At 40.5% G+C, this 11556-nt stretch overlaps 1 protein-coding gene across 1 annotated transcript in view; it reads left to right on the top strand.

Moving 5' to 3' along the window:
• Positions 1–11556, top strand: part of MDN1 (MDN1, midasin homolog (yeast)) — a 164975-nt gene that overhangs the window by 108142 nt on the left and 45277 nt on the right. Inside the window, exons 51-62 of the mRNA XM_012638185.1 lie at positions 568–725; positions 926–1046; positions 1511–1721; positions 2048–2279; positions 2614–2740; positions 3628–3798; positions 5832–6046; positions 6704–7091; positions 7839–7948; positions 8373–9078; positions 10743–10901; positions 11459–11530. Of these exons, the coding sequence (XP_012493639.1) occupies positions 568–725; positions 926–1046; positions 1511–1721; positions 2048–2279; positions 2614–2740; positions 3628–3798; positions 5832–6046; positions 6704–7091; positions 7839–7948; positions 8373–9078; positions 10743–10901; positions 11459–11530 (2670 nt within the window). The remainder of the gene's footprint in view (positions 1–567; positions 726–925; positions 1047–1510; positions 1722–2047; positions 2280–2613; positions 2741–3627; positions 3799–5831; positions 6047–6703; positions 7092–7838; positions 7949–8372; positions 9079–10742; positions 10902–11458; positions 11531–11556) is intronic.

The raw sequence follows: 11556 nt of genomic DNA, 5'->3' as shown, positions 1-11556 counted from the left end.
AGCAGTCCTCCCACTTCAGCCTCCCAAAGTGCTGGGATTATAGGTGTGAGCCACCACTCCCAGACAACAACCCAGTTTTAAAATGAGCAATGGACTTGACTAGATGCTTCTCAGAAGATAATGTGAATGTCCAGTAATAACTTGAAAAATTGCAACCTCATTAGTTCTCAAGGAAATGTAAATTGAAACCACAGTGAGGTACCACTGATCAGAATAGCTAAAATTAAAATCACTAATAGTAGTAAGTATTGGCAAAGAAATGGACACCTGGAACTCTCCTCAAATTCTTCTTGGAATACAAAATAGTACAGTTGCTTTGTAAGACAGCTGACTGTTTCTTATAAAATAACAGATATATTTTGTGACCCAATAATTCTATTTTCTCTAATAACTTTGTACTTCAAGTACCGGGAGAAAAGGTATCTGCCTTAATGTTCCTACAGATACTCCAGTTTAGTCTTAGACCTTTCATTATGTCTGTTGAGTATTGATTAATAGTTAAAGTTTATGTCATGTGTATTTTACTGGGAGATGTTTGTGAGCAGTCTTGGTTTACTTTGTTTTTAGATCTTAGGTTCTGTGCAGTGGCGGGACCGGTTTTGGACTGTGGCCGATACGGTAAAAGTGGATGCTCCAGGTCTGGCCTTGCTTGCCCTCCATTGGCACTGGGTTTTAAAACATTTGATCCATCAGATCCCCCAACTCCTGATGAATCATGAAGACAAGTAAGACTCATATTTAGAGCAATAATGTCAATAAGTACAGATAGATGATGTTAAAGATGAGAGGGTTTGGAATTAAAAGTACTTCTTGCTTTATTTTGGTTTATTCACTTGGCATACTGGCGAATGTAAATAAAATGTAAAATGTAGATGACTTCTCTTACTATCCAGCATTTCCCATCTGCCCTTGTTCTCCTTTAAAGATATTACAAAGAGGTTCAGACCGTGTCAGAACATATTCAGAATTGTTTGGGGAGCCCGACTGGTGGCTTCACTGGTATAAAGAAGTTGCAGAAGTTCCTGGGACGACCATTTCCTTTTAAGGTACGCCTGGAAGCATGCAGTAAATAAAACGATTTGACTACTTCTTCTGAAATTCTCCTCGAACTTGGGAACTGACATTCTACTAGTCTTATCGTTGTCTGCAAAGCTTAAAAGTCTGTACATGTTCAATACAGACGCAACCATCCATTTTTTCCCCCCAAATATTTTTAATCTGCTTTTGGATTGAATCCATGGATATGGGACCCACAGATAGGGAGGGCACACTGTATTCCATGAATACTGTTAACTAAGTTGTTAAGTGTTTTCATTTTACTTATTCCTGAGACTATTAAGGCTGGGTAGAGTTTTAATTTCATTACTATAAAAATTTCCTGAGAGCAACATGAGTAAACAAATCCTTTGTTTTCTAGGAGCATTAAGGAGATACCTTAAATTTCTAAAGGCTGCTAAAAAGAACCACATTTTTGCTCTATAGTAGACTCTCCTGGGTTTTATTCTTTCAGGACAAGCTGGTGGTGGATTGCTTTTCACAATTGAAGGTCCTTAACAAAGCCCTGGCCGTCAGGGAGTGGGTGCCTGCTATTGGGGAGAGTGGATGGCAGGAAGATATCAGTCGTCTCCAAGTGGCTGCTTCTGAATGGACATTAAAGAAAAGTCTCCTACAGGCCTGGGGATTGATCTGCAGAGCTAATATTCTGGAAGATGTCAAACTAGGTAATACAGTCTGGTATTTGTCTAGCAGACAAATGTTCTGAAAATATCCTCTCCCCTGTAGTCGAGTAGGTTTTTCCTTTTTTTGGATGTAGTATAAATACCATAAATAAGTATCCAGCACAGGGCTAAACTTTACATATGTTTTTAATTCCATCATTAGAATCATGCAGGTATTATCACTTAACAAATAAAAAACTCAAAGCCCAGGTTAAGTAGCTTAACTCAGTCAAGTTAAGCTCACAGTCACATAGCCGGCTGTTAAGAATCTAGAGCCTGTATACTCTTGACCACTGTGCTCTCATACAGTATTTGTCATTTTTGTCCAGATGAATTAAAGAATCTTGTCCATGCTCAGTGTTTAGAACTGAAAGCCAAAGGACTTTCACTTGGTTTTCTGGAGAAAAAGCATGGTGAAGCTTCCTCCCCGTCCCAGCCAGAGTTTACCTCCTTAATCCGACTTACCAGGCGTGTTCAGTTGTGGCCTGCAATGGAGTATCTGGCCATCCTTTGGCAGTACAAAGTGACGGCTGATTTTATGACAGAGGCTTGTCTGAGAAGGTAAGCCATTCTCTTATTTTTCTTGTGGGAACTTTTTCCCTTGTTATTTTGTGTATGCTATAGGTGTAAAGAAGGCATAGACTTGTCTTGAGGGGAGTGGTTGCTGAAGCAGAAGATCATTTATTTGCCACTGTGGAAGCCCAAAACTTCCTGAGGATTCTGTGCCAGTTTTGACCGCACCCTAAAAGTCACTAGGCATTTTACCACTAGGGTTGTTCATTTTTAAATAAATGTACTATAAGTTCCGTGTGTTCTACCTTCCCTTATGTAGCAATTTTCTAGAAGTTCATTAATAGTCAATACCCCACCTTCTCCCTCTTTGCTTCTGGAACAGATCCAGCAAAAATCAACAACCCCAGATAAATGAGGAGCTAAGTCATCATGTCACATTTTGTCTTAAGCACACACCAGTTGGTCCTCAAGATCTTCGGGACCTTTGGTTCTTGCTGCATCATCAAAAGGTAAAATCCAAAATCAAAAAGAGAAATAAGCCTCATTTACATTATGAGTTGATTGGATTTTCTATGACAGACTGGTTGTGGAATGTTTTAGTTATTCTCAAAATTCCATGTTGCAAACCCCAGTTTGTTTGGTTTTGAGACAAGAGTCTTACTCTGTCACCCTGGATAGAGTGCAGTGGCATCATCATAACTCGCTGCAACCTCAAACTCCTGAGCTTAAGCGATCTTCTTGTCTCAGCCTACTGAGTAGCTGGGACTACAGGTGCACATCACCACACCCAGCTAATTTTTCTATTTTTTAGCCTCCCAGAGTGCTAAGATTACAGGCATGCGCCACTGTGCCCATCCCAAACCCCAGTCTTATTTGAATTACCTCCTAAAGGGAAGAATTTTGAATGTTCTTTTGCAGCAATTATGAGGGCATATTACAACTTTTATCACATGAGTGTTCATTTGGTTTCTAGTTAGATGAGGCAAAGATATTTGCTTTTTTAAATTTCCGAATTTCTCAGAAATATATTGTGAGAGTATTTTTAATCTTCCCCTAAATAACTATTGAATATGAATACTGTTAAACTCTGGTTAAATATAATTTCATGAATACAACTTTAAAATTTTTAAACGTTTATCTCTTTTGCTGATATTACAAGTATGTGAATTGTTTTACTTATACTTTCTCATGCAACCTCATAAAAGCAGATCTCATAGTTTTATCAAGTTATAAACAGGTTATGTGCCATGACTTTGACCCAGGTGACAGAGAATCAGGAAAATTAAGATTAATGCCTTTAAACCCATGTTAGTTTTAGGTGGGTCTTAGAAGAAAGAGATTTGATAACTTGATTTATGGTGTCTTTCTCAAATACTGCCTTATCTAATTCCTTTAGGTATCTACTGAAGAAATTGTTTCTTCATGGTCCGAGCTGTTTAATTCCATGTTTATGTCTTTCTGGAGCAGTACTGTGACCACAAATCCAGAGTACTGGCTAACTTGGTACCCTCTGCCTGATATGCAGCAGAGGGAGATGCCCAAGTCTCTTTTGGACTCTACGTTGAAGGTTTGTTGGCCTAAAATCATAAAAATGTTTGATGACAGTAGGAAAAAAAATTCTTAGTGGGTCTAACAATAAACGTTTATTCTTAGGATAGAGTGGTGACTAAATAGGTTATTGCAATACTATTTTTTGCTGGATGTTAATAAGTGTACTGTCAATAAAGGTGTTCCATTGTTCAGTGGTTTGTCAGATGAGTAAAAATATTTCATTAAAAAGTCTTTAATTTTTTTCTAATGAAAACATTTTTCTAATAGCATATTTAAACAGTATAGAAATGTGTGTATGTATAATATAGAATTCATTAGAAATAATCATTCTTTGTATCCTATTTACATATATTTTTATACTAAATGCATACGTAAACAAAAATAAGTACGCAAATACATCATGGAAATGTGTATGTGTCATTCTAGCTTATTCTTTTTAAGATATTCCATTGTACTGATGTGGCAGAATTTATTTAATCATTTTCTTAGTGATAAATGTTAAGGTTTCTTGCATTCCCCCCTACCCTTCTTGTAACAAGCATAGCTGCATTGACTATCCTTATATAAATCTTTGTCCATCTGTCTGTGGGTAATTTATTAGAATTTAATTCTCGGTCAAAGTGTCTGCACATAAAAAAATATTATTGCTATTGCCAGTCCAGAAAGATGGTTTTTGGTTTTTACTTTTTAAACATGCCAGGAGCCAGTTAAAAGGGAGGTCCCGAAGCCCTGGATGACCACAAGAAGGTTTAGGTTTAGGACCAAAGCATTTTCACATACATATATATGTGAGGACCTAGTTCTCCATATGCTTGCCATACTAGGTGTTACCAACATTTCTAATTGTTGCCAGTTATACAATTTAAAAACCACCATTTTAATTTGTACTTCTTTGATTATTTTTAAGATTGAACATTTTTTCATATGTTTATTGATCCTTTCTAGTTCTCTGAATTTTCTAGTCATATTCATTATCTATTTTTTAAAATTTGGTTGTTCAGAATCATTTTATTAAAGATCTCTTTATATATTATGGATATTAAACCTTTGCCCACCATATGGTCGGAAGCATATTTCTAGTTTTCTGTTGTCTCCCAAATTTGTTTTCTTATGTCACAGTTTTTTAATTTTTAAAAAAAGATATGCCAGTATCTTCTGCCTTCTAGCTTTAGTGTCATGCTTTTAAAAAAAACTTCCTTTACCACTTCCTTTAAAATAGTTTTAATCCAAGAGTTAAAAACTATTTCCTCGTATTTTCTCCTATGTTTTTGTTTTACATTTAAATCAGTTTCATCTGAATATCTTGTTTTGTGAAGTAGAGATGCATATTTTTTCTTTTATACAAATGGTAGATCCAAAAGCAGTGCAGTTACACCGTTTTGGCTAATTCATGCTTTCTACTCTCATTTGAAATGCCACCTTTCTATACCTTATTTCTACAAGTGTTTATGGATTTATTTGGACTCTTTTCTGTTCTGGTGCTCTATCAAAATTGCTTTCTTTGTTGTAAAATATTTCTCAAAGCCTTTAGTGATAAACTTATGGATCCCTAAGAGTTCCATGGGGTATACAGACTTGCCTGTCATATGTATTTGGCAACCTAATCCTTAGTTGTGGATAGCGTGTCCCAGATTAACTGTGTCCCAGACTAACAGTCCAAGGAGCACAGGTTTGTCACACTTCGCCCCTGGCTCTTACATTTGTCTTCTCCTTTCCTTACCTCCGATTCTCATTCTCCTTCAGTGTGATGTTTTCTCTTCTGCAAGAATGGTCTCACTGATTCCCAGGTTTGAGGAATTTTCTCATGTATGATGAAAGTACCCATTGCTCCTCATTTCCTAAAGAATGGATCTGCATTTCTTTAGTACATACTAACACCCAACCCATTTCTGCTTTTCTGATCCCATCTCTGCCTAGTGCTTGCTTGTTCCAAGCAACCTGGACCTCCTTTTCTTATCTCTTTCTTCTTTCTAAGTGCCCTAATGCTACTTGTTGAAATCATTTTTGTTAATTTCTAAGAGTTACTTGGCTCTTCTCTTTGTCCCTCAGGGCCCTAGCAGTCTCACTAGACCTGTATTCTCCAAGTGCTGCTTTGAAGTCTTGACCAGCAGCTGCAGAGCAAGTCCCTGGGATGTGAGTGGCCTCCCCATCCTGTCCTCCTCCCATGTCACCCTGGGAGAATGGGTTGAGAGAGCCCAGCAGCTCCAGGACATCAGCTCGGTGCTTTGGACCAACATGGCTGTCCCTTCAGTAGCCGAGTTCAGGTATTCTCTCCGCCTGGGAGCAGACTGTAAAGCTCCTGTCTTTTCTCCAGAGCATACAACAGGGACCCAGTCAGAATGTGCTTCTGTAGTGGCTAGTTCTGGTGGGTGAAGGGTGTTTTCTGCCTGGATTAGCATGGTTTTAGGCTACCATAGCTTGCTGGTTCCTCTGTGAGTGTTTAGCATATTGTGATCAAGAGAGTGATGCTTAGTAAACCATTTAAAATATGAGGGCTGGGTATGGTGGCTCAACACCTGTAATCCCAGCACTTTGGAAGGCCAAAGTGGGAGAGAATTTGCTTGAGACCAGCCTGGGCAACATAGCAAGATCCCATCTCTCCAAAAAATAAAACTAGCTGGGCATGGCGTTGCACGCCTGTTGTCCCAGCTATTCAGGAGCTTTGGCAGCAGGATCTCTTGAGCCCAGGCATTAGAGGCTATCATAAGGTATAATTATGCCACTGTATTCCAGCCTGGGAGACAGAGCAGGACCCTATCTCAAAAAAAAAAAAAAAAAAGTTATGAGAACAGAAATTTACATTTAGGTATTGACAGTGCATTCTGCAGTTGTCATTTCTCAACAGAATGGTGATAGTGTCTAAAAAAAGAATGCTGTTTGCTACATGCAAGCCCTTAAGTGCTCCTACTTTGTCCCCATAGGCGCACGGATTCCCGGCTCCAGGGACTGGTACTGTATCGGCACCTGAGAGGCCTAACAGAGCTGCTCCCAGAGCCACGGCAGCAGGAGTATATGCAGAACTGTGAGCAGCTGCTGCTTGGCAACAGCCAGGCCTTCCAGTACATGGGCCAGGCTCTTAAGGACGTGGCCGATCAGGAAGTGCTACCCAAGGAACTGCTTTGCCTCTTGCTCACCTCCCTGCGCCACTTTTTTGGGGAAGTGGAGAGTAAGAGGAAGCTGCCTGAGCCAGCCCAGCGTGGGAGCCTCTGGGTGAGCCTTGGCTTGCTCCAGATTCGGACATGGCTCCCCCACGCATGTTTCGACCCTGCCGTGAAAAGGGAATACAAGCTCAAGTATGCCAAGGAAGAGGTATGAATGGGAAGCAAAAGCTTGGAGCATGGGCTCCTTCCCTGGCTTGCTGGATTGGCTTAATGTATCACTCCTTTTACTTTCCCTTTCAGGTGCTCAAATCATCAATAGGGTGATTTTGCATGAGCTGCCTTGTCACTTCCCAGGACTGCATTTTCCTCTGAGTGTTTCTCTGACTAGACTCAGGACCTTTTTAAGGTTCTGATCTATCTGCCAATAGGTGCAGAGGGCAAGTAGGTAGAATACCTGAGGCGTCGGGGAAACTGTGATATCTTTCTGGACTCCCTCTACCTGAACTAAGTTTGAATAGTATCCCTATGTTCTAGGAATTTTGAACTTTTGGTGTTTGTTATCTAAAACTGAAGAATCAAAAAGGAAAAAAAAAAGAACCAAGTAGATTCGGATAATGTGGTATCCCTTGCTCTTTGAACTTCTGACCAAATTCAGGAGCCGAATACATTAAGATAGTGATGTACTATATTTTGAAGAAGGGAAATTATATTAGTTGGAGTGAAGGCTAAGCTGTTACAGCAAGAAGACTCAAAAATTCAATGGTGTAAATAGTTTCTTTCACCTAACAGCTCTGATGTGAGTGCTCCAAGTTAATGGATCAGAGCCACCTGTCCTTGGGTCGTTCAAGAACCTGGGTTCTTTCCATCTTGGTTCTTCCACCCACCCCAGGGCCTTTTCCTCAAATGCATGGCCATAGCTGAGACCCAGCAGACCAGTTTCTCTCTTTTCCATCAGTTACACCAACTGCAATGTGAGTGGAAGACCCGGAACCTGTTTTCCCAGCTACAAACTGGAAGAGATCTGGAAGATGAAGTCATTGTCAGTTACTCTCATCCTCATGTCAGGTAATGCAGCAGAATGATTATTTGTGTTGGGGGTTATTTACTCTACTTTTGAAAAAGAGATTATCAAGTTGGCCTTTGCAATGTAGCTGTAGTGTTAGTGGAGATAATATTAATAATATACACCTCTGAATTATTAATATATTAGCAATTAGATCCCAAAGGCTTGGTTATAGTCAGGAAAATATATGCTCTGTGAAAGGAGGGAGAGGATATTCAAGGTGTGAGTCCGCATGGGGCCAAGATGGTTGAAGCCAAAACCTATTCTTAATGTGGAAGAATGTCTGTTACCTTAGGGAATACTGTGCAGGTTGAGGGACTGTTTCTCAGCAGCCCATATGGCTTCATTTTATTTTCCTAGCTGAGGGCCAATCTAGGTTCGTCGTTCTTCTGATAAAATTTGCATGTGGTGTTAATTTACCTTTAGGTCGCTTCGCCAAAGGATCAGTCAGCTGGAGAATTTAATCTGCAGCCTGTTGAAGAAGCAGGCCTTCAGACCCCAGCTGCCTGCCTACGAGTCCCTGGTGCAGGAGATCCATCACTACGTCACCAGCATTGCCAAGGCCCCTGCTATTCAGGATCTGCTCTCGCGGCTCCTGCAGGCCCTCCATATGGATGGGCCTCTGTCTGCCCAAGTAGCCCAGAGCCTTCTGAAGGAGGAGGCCTCTTGGCAGCAGTCACACCACCAGTTCAGGAAGCGACTGGCAGAGGAATATGCCCTGTATCCAGACCTGGTGACCCCACTGCAGGCATCCATTTTGCAGTTGCAACACGGCATGAGGCTGGTGGCCTCTGAGGTCCATGCCTCCCTCCACAGCAGTATGGTCTCTGCAGACAAGCTGGGGACCCTGGCCACAGCCTTGCTGGCTTTCCCATCATTGGGCCCCGCCTTCCCCACCTACTTTGCTCACGCCGACGCTTTATGCTCAGTGAAGTCGGAGGAGCTTCTGCGAGGCCTTGGGAAGCTAATCCTCAAGCTATCAGGAGGAGAGGAGCTGGAAGGCAAGGGTCAGAGACCCTGCCCCACCCGGGAGCAGCTGCTGCTGAACGCCCTCCTTTACCTGCGCTCCCACGTGCTGTGCAAGGGAGAGCTGGACCAGAGGGCTCTGCAGCTCTTCAGACATGTGTGTCAGGTGAGCCTTCTCTGGGAGCATGGCAGGGCGGCCTGCAGGACATTAGCAGTGCCCAGTGCGGCTGGGGAGTGGGGAATCTGTTTTCTATTCCTTCTTTTCCTCCATTTAATAGGTTTTGGGGCCTCTGTCCTTCAATTTTAAGAGATTAAAAAAATTAGTGATAATTAGCCCTTCATTTGTGATATAGACTGCAAATATTTTCTCCTAGTTTGTCAGTTATCTTTTGACTTTATGGTGATTTTGCCTTGTAATTGTATCAACTTGCATTACTCTCTTCCCTTATTAGCAAAAGTAATTTGTTCTCATTGTAGATAATTAAGAGAATAAATACAAATAATAATTTCTAATAATCCTACCACTTAAAGCTATATGAACCCAGTTAATATATTGGTATATTCCATTTTAGGCTTGCTTACGTATACTTATATACACATCTGCCAATATATGTCTATAACACTAAATTTTTTAAAGTAATTCATCCCAATGGTTTACAGATTTTTTTTTTAAAGTAGCACCTTTAAAAAAATAGAAATTTTAGCATAGTGATCCAACATTTAACAGAAAAAAGAGTTGTTCTGTTGAGGTCAATTCCAGTCCCCTCTGTGGCCCCTGAGACATGTCCTTAAACAGCTGGAGCTCTCCAAAATGTACAACAAACCACTAAATAAAGTTTATTCTGTTTTCTAACTTTTTAAAATTTAACATACAGTGATTATTTTCCCATTATTATGTATTCACCTACATCATATTTAGTGACTGCCAAATTTTCTATTTTGTGTTTATGCCATAAGTAATTTAGTGCCAGCAAAGTGGCGCAGTGGAAGCATGCTGGGCCCATAACCCAGAGGTCAATGGATCGAAACCATCCTCTGCTAGAGGCATATATAAGTGATTTAATTAATTCCCTATAATTGAACATTTACATTTGTATATAATTTTTTTTTTCTGTTTTGGAAAAGGCAATGCCTAGTAAATCATCTTACAGTCTTACTATCTCTAGGTATAAGTTCTGCAGATCAGAATTACTAAGAAAATGATTAAACACACTTCTTAGGCTTTTAATGCAAATTACCTTCCTAGATGGTAGATGCTTATTTCCTCAACCCTTAGGAATACTGTATAGTTTCTTCAATTTATAGTTTTTGCCAATTTAAGGACTTAAAATCTTAGAGGTAACAGAGAATCAGGCAGTGTCTTGTAAGACACAATCCAGTTTTGCCTGAATGGTGCTTTCTGACCACCTAGCTCCTGGTCTAAGTTTTCCTTTACTGAACCCCCCTGGGCTAGCTCCTTGAGGGGCCAGCCACATGCAGTCTGAATCATAGCCTCCTCATAGCACATCCTGAGCTTGTCCTTGGTACCAAGCGCCATTAGCTCATGACAGGAAGTTCCCAAGAGCTGTACCGTAGCAAATTTTTACGCCTTTGAAATTATAACACAGTGAGGGGGAATTTAGCAAACTGTGGTTGCTAAAGGTACACAATTTGAAAATAAAACCCATTTGCTCTCTGTTACCTGCAATTTAGTTTCTTGGATGTTGGCTTTTATTTTTTTCAGCCATGGTACTTTGGTTTTCATGAGAAACTAAGCAGATTTTGCCTTTGTTCATTGTGAGTGCCTCAGCAAAGGCAGATCAGCTTCCATTTGTGTGTGTGACTTTTCAGGAAATCATCAATGAGTGGGACGAGCAGGAACGCATAGCCCGAGAGAAGGCTGAGCAGGAAAGCAGCCTGTACCAATATAGGAGCAGGAACTCCAGGACAACCCTGAGTGAGGAGGAGGAAGAATGGGAATTCAGAAAACAGTTCCCACTGCACGAAAAGGTAGAGCGGTGGTGGAAGCATTTATTTTGGAATGACTTCCCTTGATGCCAGACATATTCTCTCTGAATGGCTATATAGTCTTCTTAATATATCTTAATACAGATATAAGTTCTTCATTTTCTCAATTGTTCAAAATCTTTTTTACTTTTCCTTTTAGTCTGATCAGGAGCAGATTTTTTTTTTTTTATTTATTTTTTATTTTTTTATAGAGGCAGGGTCTTACTCTTGCTTAGGCTGGTCTTGAACTCCTGAGCTCAAGTGATCTTCCTATCTTGGCCTCCCAGAGTTACTAGGGTTACAGGCGTGAGTCACCGTGCCTGACCCATGAGCAGATTCTGATTATTTTTATTTATTTATTTATTTTTTTGAGACAGTCTCGCTTTGTTTCCCAGGCTAGAGTGCAGTGGTGTCATCATAGCTCACTGCAGCCTCAAACTCATGGGCTCAAGCAACCTCCTGCCTCAGCCTCCGGAGTAGCAGAGACTACAGATGCGCACCACCACACCCAGCCCAGATTCTGATTTTTAAAACTTTAATTGCTCTATTGCTATTTACAGGACTTTGCAGATATTTTGGTACAGCCAACACTGGAGGAGAATAAAGGAACTTCAGATGGACAAGAAGAGAAAGCAGCCACCAACCCAGAGCTCCTCTC

This window comes from Propithecus coquereli, unplaced genomic scaffold, assembly GCF_000956105.1.
Source record: "Propithecus coquereli isolate 6110/MARCELLA unplaced genomic scaffold, Pcoq_1.0 Scaffold127, whole genome shotgun sequence".
Lineage (NCBI taxonomy): Eukaryota > Metazoa > Chordata > Mammalia > Primates > Indriidae > Propithecus > Propithecus coquereli.
Note: the sequence above shows the minus strand (reverse complement) of the source record. Positions and strands in the feature narration are given on the sequence as shown.